At 44.3% G+C, this 27,475-nt stretch overlaps 1 protein-coding gene across 17 annotated transcripts in view; it reads left to right on the plus strand.

The window, feature by feature from the left end:
• CACNA1C (calcium voltage-gated channel subunit alpha1 C) overlaps nt 1–27,475 on the plus strand; it is a 724,164-nt gene that overhangs the window by 432,052 nt on the left and 264,637 nt on the right. For all 17 annotated transcript variants that reach the window (XM_034781034.1, XM_034780951.1, XM_034780978.1 and 14 more), the window contains exon 4: nt 18,923–19,062. In XM_034781034.1, coding sequence (XP_034636925.1) covers nt 18,923–19,062 — 140 coding nt within the window. The remainder of the gene's footprint in view (nt 1–18,922; nt 19,063–27,475) is intronic.

The raw sequence follows: 27,475 nt of genomic DNA on the forward strand, positions 1-27,475 counted from the left end.
GCCATGAATTCTCTGGGATGATCACGGTACCCCTCCCCCCACCGCGTGGCTGGTAACAGGGAAGATCCCTGCTAGCCTAATGCGAAAAGCTCTGGGCCAATTCCCCCCCTGCGCTTGGCTAACTTCAGGGAAGGATTTCTTTTCAGACACAGGCAAACAGCCGAATAGGAACTGCCACCTCTGTCCCCTTAATTAAGTTCCCGTATTTCAACCAGGTTACCAGGAGTGATATCACTCTCCTGAGGATTACACAACAAGATAAAGAACGGATGTTGCTTGAATGCCAGCAAACACTGGGACCATACGCTGCCAGGCTTTGTCAGGCAATGATACCAGATTACTTGCTGCAAGCATGGCGTGGTCAAGTGTCTTACCATGGAGGAGGCAATAAGGATGCACTGCCCAGAAACCTTCTGGCAAGGCTTTCGGAGTACCTCTAGGAGAGCTTCATGGAGATGTCCCTGGAGGATTTCCGCTCCATCCCCATACACGTTAACAGACTTTTCCAGTAGCTACAGACTTTTCCAGTAGCTGAACTGACCGCGAATGCAAAGTCAGGCAAAGTAATCATTAAAAACCGTTTGCTTTTAAAACAAGTTTTATATTTTAAAAGGTAAACTCACCTGAGGTCCCTTCCATGGGGTCAGAGTCTTGGGTACTGGCTTGGGAGGGTACTTCAGTCAGGGTGATAAAAAGATCCTGGCTGTTGGGGAGAATGGAGTGCTGTGTGCTCTCTGCAAGCTCATCCTCCTCCTCCTCCTCCTCCTCCTCTACCCCATCGGCAGAATCCTCAGGCGTCGCTGATGAGACTATCCCCGACCCAGAATCCACGAACACAGGTGGGGTAGTGGTGGCAGCCCCCCCTAGAATTGCATGCAGCTCGGCGTAGAAGCGGCATGTCCGCGGCTCTGACCCGGAGCGACCGTTTGCCTCCTTTGTTTTTTGATAGGCTTGTCTGAGCTCCTTGACTTTCACGCTGCACTGATCTGAGTCCCTATTGTGGCCTCTCTCCATCATGCCCTTGGAGATTTTTTCAAAAGTTTTTGCATTTCGTCTTTTAGAACGAAGTTCTGCAAGCACTGAATCCTCTCCCCATACAGCGATCAGATCCAGTATCTCCCTCACAGTCCATGCTGGTGCTCTTTTTCGATTATCAGCCTGCATGGTTACCTGTGCTGATGAGCTATCTGTGGTCACCTGTGCTCTCCACGCTGGGCAAACAGGAAATGGAATTCAAATGTTCGCGGGGCTTTTCCTGTCTACCTGGCCAGTGCATCCGAGTTTAGATTGCTGTCCAGAGCGGTCACAATGATGCACTGCACTGTGGGATAGCTCCCGGAGGCCAATACCATCGAATTGCGGCCACACTAACCCTAATTTGAATTGCTAAAATCGATTTTGGCACTACTCCGCTCGTCGGGGTGGAGTACAGAAATCGATTTAAAGGGCCCTTTACATCGAAATAAATAGCGTCGTTGTGTGGACGGTTGCAGGGTTAATTCGGATTAAAGCTGATAAATCCGAATTAAAGTCATAGTGTAGACCAGGCCTTAGAGACTCATCTCCATTCACAGGGCTACTAAGCCGGTCACAGTTGTTTTTAATCATCCAATTAGCTTTCCATTATTATAATATAATGAGGTTTGTTTGCTGGTTGTCAGAGATCCTTATGGCTCTCTCATTTTATGTGCCCTGTCCATTCAAGTAGCAAACAAATAACATAAAACTACTACAGAGTAGTAAACAGAACCCCAAATTCTTTGCGCTGTAAAAGGAAAGATAGTTGGAGATTAAGAAGCTGCAAGGGCTCTTCATTTTTCTTTCCCTCCAGTTGTGTTTTTCCCTGTCTGCTGGGAGCTGTGTGAACAGAATGTGAAATATGCCCTTATATTACTCATGAAAAGGAAAGGTCATACACGCACACAAAAAACAAGTGAAAGAAAAAGACCCATAGCCTTAAAGCAGGAAGAATGGGACCTTAAGGCCACCTTGTTTGCTTAGAAATTTCAGGAGGGAGAAGTTAGATTATTTATATCTCCATTTATTTATAAAGCACTCCCTGCTGAGGCATTCACTGCTCTGCATAAACAATTATAAAAGAATCATAGCAGATTAAAAACATAAATTAAAGCATCATAAAATACACAAGTTATCAGATTAAAATGCCTCTGGAAGATGTATTTTAGAAGTGGGGAGGGATGGGCTGTACTAGGTTACAGAAGGAGAAAGTTCTATGCCCACTGGGCCGGGCCAGCACAGCACTGCCTCAGGGCCATGTTCTCGTCAGGGAGTCGGTTACATCTTCCTGATTCTCTGCTCTGACCCTGGAGCAGTTTAGAGCAAATTTACGGCTGCTCTAAACTGTGCTAGTTAGCTATTGTTCCTTAGGCATCGAATACTAACTGGGGATTGCTAGAATGCTTTGAGCTCTGTACGTTTCCCCTGCCTGCCCCTTCTTGTTCCCAATACATCCCCTGTGCCAGGAGATGCTAGGAGAGAGGCATAGTATGTAGATCTGCTAGCTCCATTCTTGCTGGGAACTCCCCCATTCTGTAGTATCCCCATCAGGGGATTTAGAGGTTTGCACACACTTTACATCACCTAAGTGTCACAAAGGGAACAACATGTGATAGTGAATGTGGCCTTTAGTCAACACAATAAGATGGTGATCCTTTTCCCACGAAAAATGTGGCAAAACTCACATTGACTTCAACAGGGCATTTCAGACCGCCTGCAACATTCTGGAATCACTCAGGCTAGGTCCACACTACCCGCCTGATTCGGCGGGTAGAGATCGATCTTCTGGGATCGATTTATCGCGTCTTATCTGGACGCGATTAATCGATCCCAGAAGCGCTCCTCCGTCGACTGCGGAAACTCCTGCTCGCCGAGAGGAGGAAGCACTGTCGATGGGAGAGCTTGCCTGCGCCGTGTGGACCCGCAGTAAGTAAACTTAGTTCGATCTAGGAAACGTCAATTTCAGCTACGCTATTCTCATAGCTGAAGTTGCGTTTCCTAGATCGATCCCATGCCCCAGTGTGGACCAAGCCTCAGTAACTTGCAGGATTGTGACCTTGTTAAGAAGGGATGTTGTGAAAGACCAGACACATGTCAGGTCTCAGTCAAGAAGTCTGAAAACTATCAGCTCCTCTCACCACTAAGGGATCTAGTGCCAGATTTTCAAAAGACCTCAGTACCCAACATGCCCTTGGGAAATCTGGGCACATATTAGGGTGTCTGCTAGCCATTTTGACCCAAGTGGCTATCCAAAAATGTTGGGTCTTGTAGGCGGTTCCCATTTGGAGGAGAACTTGATGATAGGCATTTCTTTGATGCAATTTTGATTATTTAAAAAGAATGCACAAAGTCTTGTTTCTCTTAACACTGTAGGAGTCAAGTAGTAGGAAACACTTTCCTTGCTCAAAGCATCAAACTCTTTCTGCCAGCACTCTGCTTATCTAGGTTTCTCTCAAGGCCCCACACCTTGCTTCCAGGCTGGGCCTCCTTGTCTTCTTACCTGTTCCTTGTCCTGTGGTGCTTCAGCTTTGTGCCGTATCTTTCTCTTTCTCACACACACAGACCAAAAACAGTTCTACCAATCCAAATCCTAGCCCTACATTTGAAACCCTTTGGGCCAGGTGATTCAACTTCCACTCATGTTTTTCCATGTGTCTGTGTTTTTGAGCGCAACTACTATTGTTTCAGCTATCTGACTGCAAGGTCTTCTTTGTGTTTAGTCTGTATGGTGAAAGTGGTGGCCATACCTGACCCATAGCAAGATGTAGCAGCTAGGGAGCACTCAGGGCCAGCTCCAGGGTTTTGGCCGCCCCAAGCAGCCAAACAAAAACAAACAAAAAAAGCCGCGATCGTGATCTGCAGCGGCAATTCAGTGGGAGGTCCTTCGCTTCGAGCAAGAGTGAGGGACCGTCTGCCGAATTGCCGCCGAACAGCTGGACACGCCACCCCTCTCCGAAGTGGCCGCCCCAAGCACCTGCTTGGTAAGCTGGTGCCTGGAGCTGGCCCTGGGAGCACTGCTAGAAACCTCTATGGGGCATTACCATTATGGGTTATTCAAAAATTTCCCTCCCATGCATAGTGTATTCATTGTTCTTCCTGGACAGGGAAATGTTCGACAATTTAACACCAACATGTTTTCAAGTTCAAAAGGGTTAGGCTGCATGGGATTGTTTAAATAATAATAAAGTGTTGTTAATAAAATGGAGCTCTGAAATGTTTTATGGCATATGGATTCCTATATCTCATTTGAGCTTGTGAATGAATCCAAACACCTGAGTGTGATGAGCAGCCAATGTGTAATTCATATGAGTAATTTAGGGAGCCAAATGAGACATGATACGCTCCATGATGATCTATTAGATGTAGCTGTCATACTGAAGCCACTTTGATTTAAATGGATGCTTCTGGTATTCTGTCCTTAATCATTGGTTGGTGCCTTAGGCAATTGAGGATAGCACCACAAATGGCTGTTCTAACCTTGGGAGAATTTTCTGGACTGCATCTGTGTCTGAAACCAGCTAAGGGAAACCTGCAAAAAAATTCCACGCTTGAAATCTCCCCTTGTCACAAAAACAGCACGAGGCCAATGAACAACTTAATCCTTATGTTGAGGATTTAAATGATTAGAGGCCTAAGGCCGGCCCTCTTCACGGGGGACTTCCAGCCTGAACAATGTGGGAAGAGGGGAAAGTCAGATCAGTGTGATAAGAATATAGCATAGCCGTTACTTTTGGTTTAATGAAATAATGAACTTGAAACTAGAAAGTAGAATCTGAATTTCTTTGTATTTTAGAGGTTTGGATTTGAATCTCCAGATCCCAGCCTGTCCAAAAAACCCCAGAAGGGACCTATTTTCTGCCATTAGCTCATATATAGCCAGAATCTAGAGAATGGCCATTATTGCCAAGTTTTAGTCCAAAATAGGAGAAATCTTGAAAGATCCTCTGAACTTATAGGACTTCCACTGTTTGGGAACTGAAGTCTGGGAAGAATAATTGATGCAATATAGGCACTATCTAATTTGACCCCAAACTCAATTCCTAGACCTGATTAGTCCCCCAACCCAAACCACATCACTAGCCTATAGCTAATCTGAATCAGGACCCAAACACAGCCTCCTTGTCCCAGCTATATTGAAATAATACCTAGATGCTCAGATACCTCAGTGATGAGCTTATAATAAGAACCTAAATAGAATAGAAACATAATAGTTTTATATTCTCCAAGTTGAATGCTATAATTAATGCACTATACCATAGCTGTGATTGAAGTAACATCATTGGCGCACACATTGAGACATGAGTTCTTTTAGGAAACAAGGATAGCAATGGCTCAATCTGCGAGATGCCCTGATATGATCACACAGTAAGTCAGTGGCAGAGCTGGGAATAGAAGGTGAGGCCTGACTTTCCATTCTCTTCCCTACCCAGTGTACCACACTTCCCCAGATCTTGATTTTAAGCTCAATGATCAGAGAGCAAGTGATAAAATCGACCATCTGAAGTGATGAAAGAGTAAGCCATCTAGCTGTCTAAATGAGAATGCATTTAAATTCAGGTCCTGAACTTCTGGGGAGAATAATGGGGGGGAAGGCGCTCCAGATGTCACTTCTGAGCAACAAGCAACCTACTTTGGTTGACTCAGCAATAGTATTGTTGGGTAATAGAGTATGTCTAGCCATCCTTGGTTAGAAGAACAAGGCCACCACCATGAAGGGCCTTTGATGGGTGATTTAAAAGAAAAACTATGGCTCTTTAGAGTCTATTAATGGTTAAATCATAGAAATGTAGGACTGGAAGGGATTTGCAGAGGTCATCTAGTCCAGTCCCCTGCATTGAGGCAGGACTAAGTATTATCTAGACCAGGGGTCGGCAACGTTTGGCACGCTAGGGTAAGCACCCTAGCGGGCCGGGCCAGTTTTATTTACCTGCTGATGCGGCAGGTTCGGCCGATCGCGGCCCCTACTGGCTGCGGTTCGCCGTCCCGGGCCAATGGGGGCGGCGGGAAGCGGCACGGGCGAGGGATGTGCTGGCCGCAGCTTCCCACCACCCCCATTGGCCCGGGACGGCAAACCGCGGCCAGTGGGGGCCGCAATCGGCCGAACCTGCCGCGTCAGCAGGTAAATAAACTGGCCCGGCCCGCCAGGGTGCTTACCCTGACGAGCCACGTGCCGATCGTTGCCGACCCCTGATCTAGACCATCCCTGACAGGTGTTTGCCTAACCTTTCTTAAAAACTTCCAATGATATCCCTAGGTAACTTGTTACAGTACCTTTACAGTTAGGAAAAACTTCCTAATATCTAACCTAAATCTCCCTTCCTGCAATTTAAGCCCTTTACTTCTTGTCCTGTTTTCAGTGGTTAAGGAGAACAATTTATCACCCTTCTTTTCATAACAACCTTTTACGTACTTGAAGGCTGCTATCATATCCCCCCTCAATCTTCTCTTCTCCAGACTAAACAAACTGAGTTTTTTTTCAATCTTTCCTTATAGGTCATGTTTTCTAGACCTTTAATCATTTTTGTTGCTCTCTTCTGGACTATCTCCAATTTGTCAACATCTTTCCTGAAATATGGTACCCAGAACTGGACACAGTACTCCAGTTGATGCCTTATCAGTGCTGAGTCGAGTGGAAAAATTACTATTTATGGCTTGCTTACAACACTCCAGCTAACATCCCAGAATGATTATTGCTTCTTGGTTTTTTTGGTTTTTGGGGTTTTTTTTGCAACAGTGTTGAAAACTATTTAGTTTGTGATGCACTATGACCCCCTGATCCCTTTCCGGAGTGCTCCTTCCTAGGCAGTCATTTCCCATTTTGTATTTATGCAATTGATTGTTCCTTCCTAAGTGGAGTACTTTGCATTTGTCCTGATTGAATTTCATCCTGTTTATTTCAGACAATTTCTCCAGTTTGTCAAGATCATTTTGAATTCTAATCCTGTCCTCCAAAGCACTTGCAACCCCTCTCAACATGGTATTGTTCTCAAACTATATAAGTGTACTTTCTATGCCATTATCCAAATCATTTATGAAGATATTGAATAGAACCAGACCCAGAACAGGTCCCTGCAGGACCCCATTTGATATGTCCTTCCAGCTTGATTGTGGACCATTGGTAACTACTTTCTGAGTATGGTTTTCAAACCAGTTGTGCACCCACCTTATAGTAGGTTCATCTAGGCTATATTTCCCTAATTTGTTCATGAGAATGTCATGTGAGACACTATCAAAGCTTTACTAATGTTGAGATACATGACATGTACTGCTTCTCCCATCCACAAGGCTTGTTATCCTGTCAAAGAAGGATATTAGGTTGGTTTGACATGATTTGTTCTCAACAAATCCATGTTGACTGTTACTTATCACCTTCTTATCTTCTAGGTGCTTACAAATTGATTGATTATTTGCTCCATTATCTTTCTGGTACTGAAGTTAAACTGACTGGTCTATAATTTCCTGGGTTGTCCTTATTTCCCTTTTTATAGATAGGTCCTATGTTTGCCCTTTTCCAGTCCTCTGGGATCTCTCCTGTCCTCCATGAGTTTTCAAAGATAATTGCTAATGATTCAGATCTCTTCAGCCAGTTCCTTAAATATTCTGTGGTGTATTTCGTCAGGCCTTGCTGGCTTGAAGCTATCTAATTTAAGTAATTCTTAACTTGTTCTTTTTGTTCTGTGTTAGCCTTCCCTTCCCCCCCCATTCACCCCATTTACACTAACGTTCCCATCCCACTTACACAGATGTTCACTATTTTAGTTATCTGATCACTGCTAAACTTTTTGGTGAAAACTGAAACTAAAAAGGCATTTAACACTTCAGCCATTGCTGTATTCTCTGTTATTGTCTTTCCCTCCTCATTGAGTAATGGGCCTACCCTGTCCTTGGTCTTCCTTTTGCTTCTAATGTATTTGTAAAATGTCCCTAGCTAGTTCAAACTCGTTTTGTGCCTTGGGCTTTCTAATTTTGTCCCTACATGCTTGTGTTGTTGGGGTTTTTTTTAATCTTCATCCTTCACACTTTGACCTACTTTCCACTTTCTGTCTGACTCTTTTTTTGTTTCAGGTCATTGAAGATCTCCTAGTTAAACCTGGGTGATCATTTACCATACTTCCTATCTTTCCTACACATTGGGATAGTTTGCTCTTGTGCCCCAAATAACGTCTCTTTAAAAACTGATGAACTTATTTAGATTTATAAAATATGCAAGTAATAGTATGTCATGGGCACCCCTTCCAAAACTTCAATTCACAATCATCTATAAAACAAATTGAATTGCTTGGGTCTGTCTCTCCATTGCCCCAAACCTTGTGTACTTGTTACACCAATGCAAAGTGGGTGAAAAATGTTACCATCTCAGAATGATAATGACTTACACTTTGGTTCAAAGGTGGGATTTTCATATTTACCTCAGTGAATTAGGAGCACAAATGCCGCTGAAAGTCAACCTACATCATTACACAAGATGCAAAGGAATGAAGAATTGGGCCCTTTATGCACCTTGTAAATTGCCCTTGCATTTACAATCAGATTCTGCCACAAAATGTAATCCCTAGTGAACCCAAAAATAACTCCTCCCAACCCTTAGGCTGCTTCTTCAGAAAGCACCCTAGAGAAAAGGCTTGGGATCAGACTGGGCCAGGGCTCTATGAAACTCACAAGGGCTTTAGTGGGAGCTCTGAGTGCAGAGCACTTATAGGACTGGCTGCAATGACTGATACCTTGCTTTCTTTCTATAGCCATGGGAGGTACACAGGTGGACCAAGGGCAGGATATTAATCATTTTAAATAACTAAAAGTTGGCTCTCACAAGCACTTGATGTATGAAATCGCCATGTTGAAAGCAAAGGGAATTCTACATGTAGAACACATCTGTTTGTTCATCCATCTACTCTGATGCACCTAAACTAATCTGTGATTCTAAGCATTTTTTAAGTACCCACTGATTATAGTATTTCCATGGAATGGTCAATTGCAGGATCAGGCCCTAATTCTTTAGAGTGAGAATGTCAAAAGCTCTCAGTGTTGAGCTTTCTGTTCCCAGTGAAGCCTGTGATAAAACACCCATTTCAGTGGAGTTAGGCCAATGCTGAGCACTTTTGAAAACCTTTGCTAAACAATTCTGACCTCTCCTGCTTAGCGCCCCGATTACTCAAGATTTGTTGCATGCTGTCCATCCACTGCTTTCTCTTTGTATATTTTGCCCCTGTCAGGTTATGCAGGATAAAATTAGCTAGTGTTCTAGCACTGGGTTTCTGAGACCTTGACTGGGGAACAGGTATAAGAAGGTACAGTGTGTGCTGTTTCAGAACCAGAAAAAAAAGTGAATGGAGTAATTCTCAACAGCCAAGCATTTTACGAGCCCTCTCTCTGCTAAATAAAGAGAAAAGGTTCACCATTTTCTGCAGTGATAATGCTGCATGAGAAAAAAAGCCTATTTGGTTTTTTGATAGTTTTATTCTCTCGCATACTTGTCTACTACACTCATGTATACTTAACTGAAAATGTCTCTTTAGCAACATAGTATGTTTTGGAAGTAATCCAACATTAACAAACCTGTCTTAACATATGTTTTATTGAGTTGATCCTGTAAGTGCACACATCTGGTTCTGTTGCATCAAAGGTCAGAGTTATTCACTGCAGCTTTAGGCCAGCTATTCACATAGAGCGGATATTCATATCTCAGATCTGATGATAATCTGTAATCCAGAAACACAGATCCTTTCACTCAGTTTCCTTGTCCTCCTTTTCCAATGTTAAATTTATATTCCCTTCCTTCCGGTCAGCAAAAGGCTGCTTCTCTTAGTGCACAGAGCCTATGGTATCTGCCTGGCATCTTTCTGAACCTGTGTATAAATTAGTGCCATAAAAGCAGTGGTCCTTCAAACATTACTGTCTGCCCTATATAACAAAGCATTTGCAGCATGCAAGGTATTTCCTATTGTACATTTAAGGAAGTGCAAGGAAATAATGCAGATACTGACAAAAACTGATCTCTAAGGTTAAGCTGGCAGGTTTTTAAAGGCCATCCCTGGGCAGGACCTCCTGTTTATAACTTAGAACCCTTGTATGAGAAATAGTTTTTGAAATGCCATAGTTGAGGACTGGAGTATTGGAGAGAGAGGGAAAAGTTGAGAAAGCCTAGTGTAAGCAGGATCTGAACAAGATCTCCCCTGACATCTAGTGATGAGCTGGGGGAAGACTACAAGAGCAGACCCTGTTTGCATAGACATGCCCACTTTGCCTAGGTGCACAGCATGGTGGAGCTGCTTTGCCAAAATGATGAATGTTGGCTGGTTTGGGGTTACAAATCACTCTAGTATTCAAATGCAGTGGTAATGAAATGTTATCCTTATTGTACGAGTATGCTTAGCATGCGCTGATTGAAGGGGTCACCCAACCTAAATAAAATCTTGCTTGCTAAGCAGGGGGTAGGAATGCCAAATCCTAGTGAAGATGAGTGGGTGGGAGTGGGTGTCCCTATCCCTATCTGGTGGTGTGGGCTCTTCCCAAAGAGTCCTAGACACTATTTGAACACCTCCTCTTCAGTGTTTAACTAAGAGCTAATTAGACTCAATAGAGAGTCCTTGTTTCTAGTTGGTGATTCCTAGAGCTGATGTAGCTTCTGAGCAGGTCTAGGAGCTAAGGCTTAGGCCTTGTGTGGGGACAGTGAAAGACAACACAAAGACTGCACTGGCTGTGAGATTCCCCACTACTTGCTGAAATCACTAGGAGCTGAGTTAAGTGGCAGAACCTCAGAACGTGATGTTGTAGGAGCAGCAAGCAGAGGTGGCTGATGGCAGCAGAGAGTGGTAGCAGACAAACAGTGGCAGCAGCAGAGGGATTACTTGATGCCCTCAGGGGTGGGAGGAGAATCTTGTGAACACATCTCTGAATTCTGGGTCTTTGCTACCCAAAGACAGCCAGCTCTGTGTGGATTGCAGCAGAGGGAGAGAGGAGTGATGTGTTAAAGGGACATTCATCGAACTTTCCCACTGCAAGATGGGAAACTGAGGCAAAGGACACTGCCCAATGCACTGTGAGGTCGGGTTGCTTATGATCACATGCTTTTGAATGTGGTTGTGGTGGTGTCAAAAATTAATGCTTGGTTCCCTCTCCCTTTTAATAAAAGTTCTTTTTTGTTATACACAGATTCAGTGCTTGTAAGACAGGGAGTATTGCCTCTAGGGATGATGGTAGGGTTTTCCCAGATTACTGGGTGGGGACTTGAGCCAGTTCTGTTTTGTATTTTTAAGAGTAACCCCTAGGTGCTGCTGACTCCACCTGGCAGAAGGGTTACACTTGTAATGTTTAAATTTCTTAGATTGTTAACTGTTTGTTTGGGACAGGGACAGTACAGCACCTAGCACAGTGAGGACCTGGTCCTGATTGAAGCCTTTAGTAACTACTGCAATAGAAATATTAAAAACTAATAATGCTGTGTGGCATGTGTGAGATGGGAAGGAGGATGTTGGAAGAAAGAGATGGGAAAGTAGCACAGTTCTGGTCAGCTCCTCAAAAGTAGTGCTGGGTTAACTTAACTCCCAATGGAAAAAAGCCCCAGAACGCTATGCCTGTTCACTCAGAGTTGCTTGCATGAACTTGATGTTTTCAAACTCCCACCATTACCCCAGGACATCAGTAGGAATTATAGACAACACAGAGACATCTTCAGCAATGAAAAAATGGGATTAGAGGTTTCTGGTGTTAATGTAATAATTCCAAAATCCTTTGGAAACAGATGTTAGTGTTAACAATAGGTTAAAGCTTATGTCTTTATTAAGAGTAAGCAAATGTGTGATCTATTTCTCTGTAATGTAAATTCTGGTGAAATGAAGCTTTGACTAAAATGTCAGCTACTCTAGCTGATGCTTGTGTCCAGTGTCTGTAATAACCAGCCACAGAACATTGGTACGTGCTCCGGAGATTTATTCCAACCAGCTCAAGTCAACATTTCTCTCTTTATTCCCTTCCCCACTCGCTCCCGACATTTTGCCTGGCCTTTTCTCTGTTGCGCCACAGCCTTGCCACTAGCCAAGCAAAAGCCTTCTGCTCTGCAATTCCCTCCATCTGCAACATGCAGCCTGCATTCCAGCCTCATAGACACTGAATACATTTCTCAATGACAGCTGAAAACATATGGTATCTTTTGTCTTTTTTCTTGACTGTATTGTATCTCCAACTTCGCTTTGAATCTGCCATTGTGTTTTGTCTTATCATTCTGGACTGGATTAACTCTGAAGGTGACAAGAGAATCCAGTTTGCACCCCCTTTCAGCCCAGAGGGTCATTGAGCTGGAAAGGGCATTCAACCCCAGGGCAGCAACAGTATCCTGGAACTCTACTGGGAGAGGACATATTTAAACTCAGGTTGGAGCTGCATAAGATCCCTGCCAACAGAGACTGCCCAGGAGAGGAAATGAATCACTTTCTGTGGGCTGACATCTTTTAGGGTGGTGCCAACTGGTCCTGGGCTTCCCAAAAGAGTGGAAATGCAGGGTATCTTGCACTTCTACATCCTCTGGATCCTGGAACCCCAGGGTTAATCTGGCACTAAATTATACTATTGAGCTCTGTTAGAGCAAAGATAAAGCGTCACTTTGGATGCTCACCCAGTAATGGCACTTAAACCTGAAAATTATCTAAGGTTCATCCATCCAATTATGGCAAAGCACTTTATCGCCATGAGTTGATTAAGCCCAGTGCTTAATTTGTGCTGGGGCTTGCCAGGGCTGAGCCCCATTATCTCTAGGCTTGGCAGTTCATAGCCCCAGCACCTCTGGGCTTGCTGCATCAGTTATGAAGTAAAAAAATTCCTTGAGCCCCGGCACCTCTTTCATGACAAATTAAGCTCCATGATTGTCAAGTACAATAGGTATTCTCCCCTTCCCTAAACTCATGAAGCAGGTCAGCATCAGAGCCGGGACTGGACCCCCCTCCAATCCTGAATCCTAGGCATGTCTTCTAACCAATAAACCACACTGCCTTTTTAGTGCAGAGCTGCTGAGGTTTATGGTTTAGAAAAGAAGTGAACATAAATCAATGATTTTAAAAACAAAAATCCTTCTCAGTTCCAAGCAGAACTAACTTATGGATGAAAAGTGGCCTCTTGAAATAGTCTCAAAGTAGCTGCACATTTAAAACTGGGCAATATTTTTTCCTTTGGTTTTGGTTCCTAAAATCATTAGTTTAAATGGAGAGGGTAATAAAGTCTCTGTTCTGCTCAGCAGTGTTTGGTATCTTATGTTCATTGCAGAGGATTTTACAGTGTTTTGTTTTTTATGGATCTTTCAGCTTTAACTAGAACATTGTAAAGAAGTGTGTGTGTGCGCGTGCGCGCAAACAGACATATATAATACCTTGGCAGATTATTACTCAGCAACATGGTTCAGCAAACAGCCATATTACAATAACAGAACATGAGTCTATAATTCCATAGGCATCTTTAGGAGGCAAAAAGATCTGAGGGCCTTAACCCTGACCAAATGAAATTTGTTAATTCTTTAAATTTTGGCTCTGGAGCGGAGTTGTAAAAAAAAAAAAAAAAAAAAAAATCTGAATTCAGAGGGCATTGGGATGGGCTCCATGTTGCCACATGTCGCCATGGCACTCTGCTTCAAGTTTGACTTCTACTAATGAAAGGGCAGTTTAGTCTCTGTGTACATTGAAACTTTGCCCTCTCAACTAAGGCTGCCAATCAGCATGTTAGCTGGTATCAGTTTTGGGGCTGGTTTGTGTGAGATGGGCACCAGGCCACTAAAAACTGTTCTGAGTACACCACCACCTCAATCCACAGATCCACCTACTAGTTGGCCCAATCACAAGGAATAACACCACCAAAATAGCTGGGCTCCATTTGCACATGGAGCCCCTCAGAAAGCAATCTGAGGACTGTGGTCTCAAACCCTACTGGTGATCCATGGGGGTGGAACAAAAGGGCGGATCTATCTATGCAGGGCTTGCTTATGGCTATGGAAACCCTTTCAGTGAGGCATAGAGAGAGGCCCTTAATGGAATGGGATGCAGTAAGAGAAGTCTCTCCCTTTCCATTTTAAAGATGTTTGTTCATCCCTAGCAAGGCCAGTTCAGTCCCAATTGCAGCACTGCCATGCCTAATTCCCATCACATTGTTCCCCAGCTGAGCCCATTTCTGTGTTCCTCTTGTATTCCCACAGACTTTTTCTTAGCTAGGGCATTGTCTCCTCACCGCGGAGTTAACACAGGCTAGCTGCCTGCTGAGCAGGATGTAGCCTGGCCTCATGCCATGCTGATAAAGGCATGTGGCAGCACAAAGGCGCGTGGTAATCAAAAGGCGCTGCATAAAGACTTCCCATCACACATTGATTTTTATTAGAGGTCCTCTGACAGCTCCGCTTACACTTACTTTACAAATGTGCACATGGAACTTAATCGTCAATGTTTGTTTTTCTACTGTTTGCACAGCAAGTAGCCACTCAGCTCCAGGGAATTGGGGGAAGACCAGGGACATTAAATAAGACTATTTCAGGAATCAGCAAGCCTTTTACCATTTCAGAGCTCTTATCTGTTGCCAAGCCAGTGGCCAGGCAGTTGGCTATTTACTCTTGCATGCTAATTTCTTTGAGTAACAATAAGTAATGTGAGGTTGGAGGTAGAGTGGTCACCTTATAAAAAGTCAACATTTGTAAACAGTTACCAGTATTGGTATTGTAGCTGTAAACTGAAATGTCTTGGATATCTCTGTGTGTGAAGGTTAATGGTGACCACTGTAATTTACAATTGCATCGGGTAACTTAGGCTTTGTCCACACTGTACTTTCGTTGGTAAAACTTTTGTTGTTCGAGGGGTTTTTTTTTTGCACCCCTGAACGACAAAAGTTTTACCAATGAAAAGGACAGAGCTCTCCTGCTGACAAAGCTACTGCCTCTTGTTGGGGGTGTATTTATTCCACCGACAAAGACCGGCTACACTGTGCACCTTTTAATGGCACAGCTGTGTCACTAAAAGGTGCGTAGTGTAGACATAGGCTAAGTAACATTTACCTAATATATGTGTAATTTCGCTAGTTATCCCCTGTATTAAGTGCAGGGCATACTGCAATGCTAAGATAGCATTATCTAATGGAAAATGACAGCCTTTTTAAGCACAAAGGCTTGTATGCTACTGTAAAACAGATTTCTGAGGCATGTACAATAGTGTGTTAATGTAAATGTGCAGATGAACTGGATAATGTGGTTCTTGGTCATCCACTAGAGTATCAGGTGCTTTGCTAGCCACTGTGTTACTGTTAACAATCTAGAGTTGAACGTTAATCTTAGAGGTTCAGGAGTGTGTCTGGGTCAGATGTTGTAATGACTTCTTTTAATGCTGTGATCCACCAAAGAGAAGCAGTGATGCATGCATTCAGCGGAGTAGCAGGCAGGGAGAATTGGCCAATTATATTCTGAAACAGAGATGCAAAATCAGGCAGTGACTCACTGAATTATTTCACTGGTCAGACTGCAGGATCTACTTGAGCCAAAAGTTTAGTTTAGTTTATTTGTGTTTTCTCTAGAGCAGGGGTTCTCACAACTAATTTTTTAGTGGCCTCAGACTGTGGCCACTAACTCTTGCTGGTGACCGCACTGACACTTTTTTCTAAAATTATTTATTTTTCCTAAAGTTAATAAAGTAATATGCATATATATACATCCAAATCATTGTAATTTATTTATGTAAGCTTTTGGGGTTTTTTTGCAGACTCAATAATAAAAATCATGCACAGTTATCTCTACTGGACCTAACAGAATAGAAACACAAATAAGGTGCTTCGCATGTTCTTGTCTTTTTTATTGTTTCTTTTGCTTTTTTAGTAAAAGTTGTCTGTATAACAATTCTGAAGTAAATTTAAAAATGCTTTGACATAATAGAAGTCCAAATAATAATGAAAAACATATCTGGGTGGCTTGGGTCTGGGGAGGGGACGCACGGCTGTGGCTGGCCAGGGGCTCCTCCGGGCAGGTGGTGGGGCTCAGGGCTTCAGCCGGCCCGGAGCTCCTCCAGGCAGATCGGGGGGGGGGGGGGGTCTTGGGGGTTCTCCAGGTGTGGGGCTTGTGGCTCCCAGCGCAGGGGGTCTCGGGGCTCCAGCTGCCGGGGGCAGTGTGGGCAGAAGGGGTGGAGTCAGGGGCTATCCTCCCCAAAGTGGGGCTCCACCCGGCGCCCATGTGCGCGCTGCTCACCTCCTCACCCCCCGCTCACCTCCTGTGTCCCTCCTCACTCCCCCACCCACCGCTCGCTTCCTCACTCCCCTGCCACAGACACCTCCCTGCCCTCTGCGAGAACTCTCACTTGCTAGTGGCTCACCACTCACCTCCTCACTCCTCCGCTCACAGCCAGACCCCACTACCCGCCTCGTCACCCAGCTGCTGGCTTGCCACTCACCTTCTTACTCCTCCGCCAGGGCCCCCACTCCCCCGCCGCTCGCCTCTCGCCTCCTCACCCCACCCCCGCTCGCCTCCTCACTCCCCTGCTTGCAGCCAGACCCTCACATGCCCGCCTCACCCTGCTGCTGGCTAGCCGCTCGCCTCCTTACCCCTCCACCAGGGCCCCCCTGCCACTCGCCTCTTGCCTCCTCACCCCCCCCACGCACCTCACTGCTCGCTTCCTCACCCCCACACCTGCTGCGCACCTCACCGCTTGCCTCTTCACACACACCTCCTAACTCCCCCGCTTGCAGCCACACATACACCCCGCCTGCCTCCTCACCCTGCTGCTGGCTTGCCGCTCGCCTCCTCACTCCCCTGACAGGCCCCCTCGCCCAATGCTCACCTCGCCACTCACCTTCTCACCCCATCCTTGCCTCCTCACCTTGCTCCTTAAGTGTTTTGTGCCCCACCTGTGTCTCCAGAGAGACGGCACATGCAGGAGCAACAGGGACGAAGGGGAGGGGCTGATGCTCCCCCCCCCCCGCCCTCCAGGAAACTGACATGGCCGCAGGGAAACCCCCTGGTGGCCGCATTTGAGAAAGGGTGTTCTAGAGACAGCCTGAATTTTCAAATGTGACTCTCTTTAACAAAATATGTAGTTTAACCTACTCAGGGGCCTGGTCACCTTCTGTCATCCACTGCAGCCATGCAGCTTTGCCTTCTCTCCAGGGTAACTAACTTTTTTGGTAGGCAAGTAAAAAATAATTTGATATTTTTATTAGCATAATGGTGGATTGAAGGAGTCGTTTTTGTACCTGTGTTAGTAAATTTTCTAGAGAATTTTGCAAGGCTGAACGTTGCATCTCAGACTTTCATCTCAACCAAGCAGCTCATGGGATTGTTAGGGGCCTACTTTGCAATGTGTCCCAGCTGTAATCATTTAAATGAATGAGATTTCCAAATGATTGTGAGGATGAGGCTTGTACATTCTTCTTTGAAGCACACGCAGCAACATCTTTCCTTACCAAAGAGAGAGGCTTCAGTTAAAATTAATCCAAAATAAGACTCTCTCCAATGAGGGAGACTTGGTAGATATAATCTTGGTAGCTCTGAGGACTACACCTATCGTTTCCCTTTGAGTCCAGGGGCATGTCGACACAGCATCTGAGAACGAGTCTCCCAGCCTGGGCCCACAGACCTGTGTTGGCAGGGCTCATACTAGCATGCCAAAAGTAGCTGTGTAGATACTGTAGCTTAGGCTCTGAAATCTAGGATGAGGCTTCAGAATCTGAGCTCCAGCCTCAGCAACAACATCAAGGCACTGTCACACAGCTGTCTTTAGTAGGCTAGTATGAGCCTTGCTAGCATGTCTGTGGACCCAGGCTCTCTCCCAGATTCAGTGTAGATACCTACATGACTGCTCTGATCCTGGGACAGTGCTAATTATCTTCTAAGGCTGCTCTCAGTGCCTTGGCTAGGAAGTGAGTGAGGAGGACTGGGGTCACTGTCACTTTAGCAGTGCTACGGCTCTGCCTCCATCCTGGGAATAGGAAATCCAAAGTTAAGAGAGAGGTTAAACCCATATTCGGACTCCTAAAGCCTCCCTGCTGAATTAGACTATATTGTCACTGCAGATGACTTCCTTTGCGTGTACCAAACTCTGGATTGCATTTCACAAGTTGCACCTGTGAATATTCTGATGAAATCACTAAAATGATGGTGACTATGCACTGAGTGCTAATGAATCCATATGAACTGTAAATCATTTATCACGTTCCTACACCAGTTTTTCCCCCAACAATGCAGGAAGCAATCTCACAAGACAAGTGAAAAGAATGACAGTTTTTCTTTAGGTGATGTGTGTGTCTCAGCAGGGCCACTCTTCTTCCCTCTTCTTTCCACAAAGCCTCAAATCCAGCCACCTTCCCCCTCCAAGAGGGTTGGACACAGCTCACTCTGGAGCCTGTCAGTGCCTCTCAATACATCCTCCCGAGAACAAGATACACTGCTACATCGATATAACGTGACCCGATATAACATGAATTCGGATATAATGCGGTAAAGCAGCACTCTGGGGGGCGGGGCTGTGCACGCTGGTGAATCAAAGCAAGTTCAATATAACGTGGTTTCACCTATAACGTGGTAAGATTTTTTGGCTCCCGAGAACACCGTTATATCGAGGTAGAGATGTTCTAGAGAGTGATGCCTCCCGACACTGGCACTGAGCATTCTGTCTCTGCAGCGTTTACAGTTCCTGACAAGTCAAGGAACATGAAATTCGCATCCTAACCACACTGCACTGCTGCTAGCCCATCAAGCTAGCCACAGAAATAACAATTTGGAGAGGGAAAGCTCATTGGCAAGTAATGGGGTTTAACACTGGATATTCCCAAGTGGCTCTGGTGGGCCAGTGACTAGAAAGCTGCATAGATAAAATGTAAAAAAGGTAAACAGATTCTTACCCATTGTTTTTCAGCACTGAGCTAATTGTTGTCTTTCTTTTTTCTTTTGTCTTCTCTCCAGGAACGAGTGGAATATCTCTTTCTCATAATTTTTACAGTGGAAGCATTTTTAAAAGTAATAGCATATGGACTTCTCTTTCACCCCAACGCTTACCTCCGCAATGGCTGGAATTTACTAGATTTTATAATTGTGGTAGTAGGGTGAGTACTATTGTCTTTGAGTACACTGTACACCTGGGAACACAAAGAGTTCATGTTGGGATATCAGGAATTCCAACTGGGTACATTACAGAGGAGGAGTGCATAGGCTTCTTATGGATGCTTGTTTGACTGACTGTACTGCATATCCTGGCTCTCTCATCTCCACCACCCATCCCCCCAACTCACCCCACCTGCAGGCTCTCTTCCTTTACCAAACATACAGAGAATATACTGAATTCAGTGCCAAATCCTCCGCTGGTACAACTGGTGTTGTTCTGTTGACTTCAGTGGAATAGCGCTGATTTATACCAGCTGCGGAGCTGGCCCACAATGTTTAATCTTGGCATGGGTTTTCTGGTATTGTGTACATCCAGCTCCTTAGACCCCATTCTGGGACTTTACCCATTTCTAAGGCATGGAAAGCAAACCACTTTTTAACACTTGTGGAGGAAAAAACAGAAAGCAACACAAGATTATTGGACAATGTACAGCTGGGTCTCAGACTCCTGATGTAATCCTGACAGAAGACAATCAAATAAATTAACTCTTGACAGCTCCATGAATGTGGGGAGAATAGTTCATGGGATGTAATTGTAACTTGTTACCTGTAACAATGGGTGAACTCCAGGGCTCAGGTCCAACAAATATTTCAGAAAATAAAATGTTAAAAGATGTTCCACGTTGGTCCATTATTGGGCCTGACCACTGTGAGGGTCAGGCAGAGAGCAACATTATCAGGAATGAGGAGCTTACTTTGATTTAAATGGCCCTACCAATTATTTAAAAAGCCCAAAACAAAAGAAATACAGAGAATGTGTTGTATGACCCACATTTTCTCTAACAGAATGTTTTTCAAAGTTTTCCATATGGTATCAGCGTATCTCGGAGACATGGGAGCCTCTAAAAAGAGTGTGTGAGCTAGGAAATGAGCTTCATCATTCCCTTATAGCCTCCTAAAACATGACCTCTGAGAAGCCAGAGGAACTGTGAAGCCCTAGAGAAAAGCAGCCAGGAAGCAAGCTCTCCCTTTTTGGATACCTCACAGTGAGTTGTTCAATGCTGCTGAAGCTGAGATGAGTTATCATCTTTAGGAAAGGGGACAGCATGGACACTGTTCAACTTCTATATACTTTTTCTGAGTGGCCATGCTTCTGCTTCCTGACCCTCTTCTCAGAAAAGATCATGGGCCTGCACATGCAATTAAATTCCTAATTTCCCTAGGGATTAGAAGTACAAGAGTGGACCAATTTCTGCGACACTTGTAGGCAAATCTCCAGTAGGTATCCCTACCTCACTACTGAGAGCAGAAAAATCATGGGATGAGGTGAAGGGTTTAATGTAGGAGAAATGATACATTAAATTGGGTTGAGTTAGTTGAGTTAGAAATTTGGAAAGCAATATGACAAGCTGTTTGAATGGTAGTTAGATGAAGGAAGTGTAACGTGGGATGAACTAACCCTTAAGGCAATGAGGCTAGGTCTTCTTCTCCTGAATGCCTCTTCCCTTCCTATCTCCAACCTCATCTCCAGAGTGAGTTCCATGCCCCATCAGCATCCAGGCCCTCCCCTGTCCTTCCCTTTCCAATAGAAATCCTTGCCTCCATTCCCACACTGAGTACCAAAAAAGGGCAGTTTTAGCAGCGAAAGCAGCTTATGCTTGCTGCCCAAATCCATTGATCGTCTGGCCACTTGTTTACTTGTATGGAGGAACCAAAAGCTATAAAACTCCTAACCACTCACCTTTGCTGCTGCTGCTGTGCTACCTGATCCCTGCTGCTTCCAGAATGATAGGTGGAAGTGGGGGGAGGAGTTCCCATCAAGGAGGTGGGACAAGTTGGAACCTATTCTTAGTCCCAAAACAGCCCTACCTCCTGCCTAGACTCTTCGCCCTGCTATTTTGGTGCTCTCACCTCCGCACCCCCAAAGGAGTAAAAAAATACCACAGGAAATTAGTCACATCCACCCAGGGATTAACTGGTTTCCCAAGATAAGTCTGATTCTGCAATCTATACTCATGTAGAATTCAGTCACCTGACTAGGGACTGCTGCTCAATATGAATAAGGGCCTTATGAATCTGATTATTTTCATTTGATGTGGATCTTTATAGAGACTTTTAAAAAGAGGACAAATATTTTACCCCCTTTCTATTGTCGTGTAAAAGAACAGGGTTCCAGAAATGTTAGATCAGCATTATATGTAGTTTAACTTGAGTTTTCCTATTAGGCCTGTTAATCAGCAAGATGATATTCAGGCTGAAATTAATTCCCTTGCCAGTGACAAAAGCAGCAGCTCTTCACTGTGCTATTCTGTCTGCTCTCATGTTCAGCAACACTTAGTCTGTAGCTGGAGGAAACAATCTGACAGCAACTGCAACAGGGGAAAGATTACACATATATAAACATGACCAAGACCCCTAGGTCCCAGTTAAAGAGTAACAATTGCGAGCGGCAGATTCCACTTCAAGGTTGGATGGGTTTCTCTGATATTTATCTATTTAGACTGGCTCATACAGGACTATGTCATAGTGAGGTGTGCTGCTTCCTTTCCCAGCAGACCCTACTTATCAGCAAATTCTGAGAGGCAATGCTGTTTGCCCCTATTCTCCCCCGCTTGCTCCCTACTGTTTGTTTGAAAATTGCAGTGTAAACCCAGGTTGCAGTTACACAATATTTAAACTTGAATTGATTTTGTTGGGGAGGGGCAGGAAGTTTTCCAAATTTCTCCATTTTCTTTTTTATTCTGCTTCCTGCAAAGACCCCTTATTGACCTACCATTTTCTTCCATCTGAGGGGAACCAGCCAGGGCTTTCTCTGGTGTCCATCAGTGTTGCTGGAAATGGTTCCAGTGGCAGCCTGAAACAAGAGGAAGCATTCACCTGACAGTGGCTGTATATACTGCCTACTGTATTCCCAACTCAGCCCAGGCTTCCTTAACATTGAGCACAATCTCATTAATGAGATTTCAGAAGAGAATGAGACACTAACTAAAAAAATGTGATGCTAATCCTAGCCATACTCAGTAGGGCTTCTAGATTGATGGATATGATGCTCAGAAACCCAGTTTAGAGGTAGCGAACCTAAATGAATTATCCTAAACTCTTGACTAATACCAGTTTGCTAAAACTAAAGACCTGGGTAATTTAGAAGGATGCAGCTCAAGGATGCTCCTGTGACTTTGTGGGCTGGAACTGTTTCTTGCTTTGTATTTGGAGGCCTCTGGGTGTTACTGTTCTCCAAGGAATAAAGAAAAACTTGCCTTCCTGTGATAACTGTTCTCTCGGGGCTGACTGATATGGACATAGTTGTAGTATTGTAACATAGGCCAGAGAAGGTCATAGAGGTTCATGGGATGGCAAAAGACGATGGTGCTTTCCTGGTAATATTCAGAAAGTGTAACCTAAACCAGTGGTTCTCAAATTTATTTGGTTGCCCACCCCTTTCTTTGTGTCTGTAGTTGTTTATGTCTTCCCCCTCCCACCTCCCCCAAGCATATAAACCACCACCCAGCTCTGAAGGCAGAGCGAAGAGCAGCAGCTGCTGGCTGGGTGCCCCGCTCTGAAGGCAGCGCCATGCCAGCAGCAGCACAGAAGTAAGGGAGACAATGTAAAAAGTGATATTTGTCAAAATCACTTTTCACAGCAGATTTAGCGCCCCACTGCCACCCTTATTTCTGCATTGCTGCTGCATCCTGGGGCTGACAGATGGGAATTGGGGGATGGAGCAGAAGGGGGGTGGGAGGAGCATCTGAGTCCGGGCTGCCTCTGGTGAGGAATAGAAGGAGGGTGCAGGAGGAGAGCCCGAGCCCAGGTGGCAGGGCTCCGGCTGTCCCCTTTTCCCTGCCTCCCAGATGTGCACAGCTCTTCTGCATGAGCTCCAAACACCCAGGACTGACAGCCAGAGCTCTTCCTTCCCTCCCTCCCCCCGCAAAAAAAGCCCACAGCTCGCACCTCCCTAGACACACTCCCATGCCTCCATAGTTTGAGAACCACTGACCTAAAGCATTAAATTTTAAAGACTTTTTCATCACAGCTGTCATCTTGCACTCATTCTGCCATTGGAATCTTCTTCTTTAAATGTTGATGGTTCTCACCATAGAAAAAAGAGTAGGGCTGGATGGGAAATGGAAAAATCCTATATACAAAGAGTAATTCAGGTGCTGCTGTGGCAAAAGGGAACATAACCAAGGACAATGTCTACATCCTCAGTCTATCTTAACTCCCATTTTTTCCCACCACACCAGTGCATGCAGCTGGAAGGTCTAATAAGGAGAAACTATTCTGATATTGTTCATTATTTTCAGGTAGACAAGGAGATAGGGAATGAGCATTCTAGAAAGCAGCCTACATTAATTCTTTATAGTACCCATTATCTGCTACACTTTATTGTATCAATTATCTCCCTGCCTTCAAAAGTTAGATCATCTGCTGCCCGAAGAAATCTGTGACTTCACTTTGAATGTGTAGTTCTAGGATGGTCAGATGAATCCATGTCAGTAAAGGAGAAGAGCATTAAAAGCAAGGACTATATCTAGACTTAAGAGAATGCCTTCTGAAGAAGGGATGCACTTTAGACTTATAGGCTTCTAACAACTTATCTGTCTTGCAATATGGTTGATCTGCTTTCTGAGCAGCTAAGTCCTTTAAAGATTGATCTAGCTTATCCTCAAATAGCCTATGACCTTTCTGTGGCAGAGCCATTAAATATTGCTTTGAAGAAAAATCTCTTTGCATAGGTATCAATCATAAAGCTCTGTGTTTAAGAACATTGCTAGTTAAGAACAAAGATCACACACTCAACCTGTCTAATGAAGCCTATCCCACCACTGCTAATCCTTAATTAAATTGTTTCCTAGTTCTTTTGATTTTATTTTTCTCCTTTTGGAAAATAAAGGGTGTTCTGATACGAGTGTTGTCCTTGGAATTCATCATGACTTAGAAGGAAATTTCCTTCCCTGACAAAAATGACTTGAAAGTGTTGTGTTACAAGAATATTCTTCTTTCCAGACAGCATGTAATGCATTTCCTAAGAGCAGTATTTTCTGAGGACCCTCAGTTTCTACCAAGAGAAAAATATCTTAATTTAGAGAACAACCTTACTTAGATTGTGAACTGAAGGTATTTGCAAGGGGTCTGAAATTCTGAACAGATTCAAAAACTTGGGTGTAGAAATGAGCCTTTCCTTAGGTCTGTGGGGAATTTTCTAAAGGGCAGACTCAAGCACTTCCACCTTTACAAACCCTTCCTGGAGTTAAAAAATAGCCATATTTAAAGGTGAACTGTAAAGCCAAAAACAAAAAATCTTTTGGCCTTTACTTTTTCTTTATGCTGTATAAAGACTCTCTCTCAAAGGTGTTTCTCTGCTTGTTATTTGCCTTGGAAATATCAGATCCTCAGTTCCCTCTGTTTGCAAGAGCCCCCTGACAAGATCTTCTCTTAGACTATAAGGATCAGCATCCCATCCACAAAGACAGGGGAATAAAGAGCTGCAGTACAGGTAGCAGCCTTGTCGTGCCACTATTGAGGTCCTCCAAAGATCTGGCTAAGGGCCTTGGCAAAGAGAATACCTTATGTGTCAGACCTAAAAAAGGAAGCAGGAGAAATATTGGGGAAAAAAAGAAAATAACTAGGATGTCTTCATACATCATTAAGAAGAAGCAGAATTAGTCTTTTATTTGCTTTGTAGTTAATATTTAAGAAATGAACCAAAACTGGATGCAGTGACCTCTAGGCTGAGATTCAGAAATCATTTATCAATGCTCAAGAACACTACACAACAGTTTAAAATAGGAGGTGGAAAATATTGCATCCAGTTGGAAATGGAACGGGAAGTTAGGTTGCAGAATGTGCTTATCTGAGATGAAATAGGGTTGATTCTCATACCCTTTGGAGAGGTGCTAGGGGATCTTCAATAACTGCAAGGAGTTAGAACCTTGCTTTTACATCTCATTGAAAATGCCTCCATCAGCACAGTGCTCTCTCACATCATGCTGTGGCAGTGTTTCAGCTGGTTCATCTACTGAAAGAGAATGTCAGGAACTACTGAATCAACCACACAACCTCCTGCAGTGTCTACTGTAGGTTTTTTCAAGAGGTTTTCTTGGTCCTGTTCATTAATTTGCAACATCCTCCCCTCTACTCTCCTGCCTCCTCTCACACTCACTACATGGTTGTTAATTTTTCAGCAGTACTTTAAGTTATGACTTGGAATTGAGTCAACTAGCTCCCCCGTCATAGCTGCCAAGTTCTGTGTAGCTCCTGCTGGGACATTTGCAACTAAGGTGTATATAACCAGCAACTTCAGCTTAAGAAAATTAGTGCTGGTGAAAGATACAGTACTGGCCTGAGTGCTGTAATGAATGTACTCTTCTTTTTATCTATGGGGCAAGCTTCCCACACATGGCCCTGCCAGCGTACCTCAACCCTGAACTGCGGGGACTTTCTCTAGAGGCAACAGGGCTATTTTATTCTCCCTGGCCCATGCAGTTTTTGGCCTCTCTGTTGAATCTGCCAGTTTAGTTCAAAGCATGATGATGAGTTTGTGGCATCTTAGCTGGAACTGGCACCCACCAAACTTACCTGATAGAGCAGCACCATTGGATGGGAACAACTTCTTTAATCTCTACTGAGTTGAACTGGATTCAGAGTGGTGCCCTCAAGGTGAAAGGCTTTGTGGCTCCTTAGTAATGCCCTCAGAAATTCACTCTCCTAATAAATGCTAATGTTGCACCTCGAGAATGAAGTTTACTTTGTTGAAAGATAAGTGTATTAAATCAAGTTCTGACCTTTCACAGGCTGGGTCTTCCACTTTCTGCGCACATAAACAACATTTCCCACACACTGCTCTGCTTTCTTCAAACACACTCTATAATTAAGTGCCCCACCCTGTTTTTAAAGGGACAGCTCCTATTAACCCAAGTAAACCACTAAAAATATCATAATAAAACAAGTATGAGAATTCAAATTCGCCTCTGAATAAAATGTTTTGTAATATGACATGATATCATGTCAACAGTTGCATTTTTCCAGTCTTCACACTAACTTATACCTACACTTTTACCCCCCTTAAGCCATCATTAGGGTTTGAACCCAAGATTTTCAGATCACAGACCTTTTCCACTTCATCTACAGTTGTAACTGGTAGGGAAATATGCTGTTATCTTCTATTAGGACCAGCCCATAAGAGTGAGCCATGATGCATACTTTGCCACACGGTACACAACTATTGTTGAAATAGCCCTGGAATATTTGATTTTAGGATTCATGGCTTCTATTCCTAGCTCTGGAAATAGAATATGAATAGAAACAGCATTGCCAAATGTAATGAATGCTGCTGTTTGGTCCTCACAAAGGTTTGAAACTGGAATCTCTGGATCTAAAAGCCTATCTTTATCTGCCTCATAAACTTCTGCATATGATCTAACCTTAGGGGGGGTCAAAGGGCCACACTTTGTTAACATGGATTACACACGCACATAATATGACATGGTTCTTCTCAAAGGCAATAAATGAGACCTGAGTTCTATTGCCAGTTTCACCTGCAGTGACCTTGTGGAACCTGAGTTAGATGTAAAATAGATCAGGGGACTGAACTCCCTATGAATGGGGGACCAGATGGATAGGAGAGGGAGCAAGGGAAGTTACTGAGACTCGAGGGGGCAGCTGGCTCCAGGCTAGGAAGGTATGTCCCAGTAGTTCCCATTGCCGTTCCTGGGGTTGGTGCCTGGTGCCGTGTATTCCCCTCACCTCCTTGGCAGCTGGCAACCTGTGCGCCATTGCCTCCCACCCAGGTGCTGATGCCCTGTCCAATCTCCCATCTCACGCTAATGGCTGGTGCACACTCTCCTGCCCTTCCCTGGGGCTGGCTGTCTCTGCTGGGACCTGTAGTGGCTGGAAGGTGGGACCTGGCTGGGCTGGGAAGTCTTACCTGCTCCTCATCAGTCATCCTGATCTTGTGGCCTTGGCACCTGCTACAGCCTCTCCTCCAGATCTGCTCTCATATCTTCCTCCATGTGAATACAGCAGAGTCCACTCCCAGATATTGGTGGGTAGGCAGAAACATAGACCTCCACACACTATTTCCATTGCAGAGATGCTAGCTCCCTCCCCGCCCCCAGTTCCATTGGCCCTGAAATGGTTGAATAATTGCCCTTCTACAGTAGAATGTCAGTTAATAAAGGTTGCAAATGGCACAGAAATATTAATAGCAATCAGAGGAACGACTGAAATTAGAACTTACCGGTATGTCTCCTGCCTTACATCTCAGTTCCCATTCTTCTAGACTACAGGATATTGTATAGGGGAAGAGTCTCTTTCTCCCCCACTACATATGACTATCCAGTCAGATATGTGATACATCTGGTGGGTTTATGCAATATGAGGTAGTTTCAATTATATTACGATGTTAGTTAATTTTCT

This window comes from Trachemys scripta, chromosome 1 (genome assembly GCF_013100865.1).
Source record: "Trachemys scripta elegans isolate TJP31775 chromosome 1, CAS_Tse_1.0, whole genome shotgun sequence".
Taxonomy (NCBI): Eukaryota; Metazoa; Chordata; order Testudines; family Emydidae; genus Trachemys; species Trachemys scripta.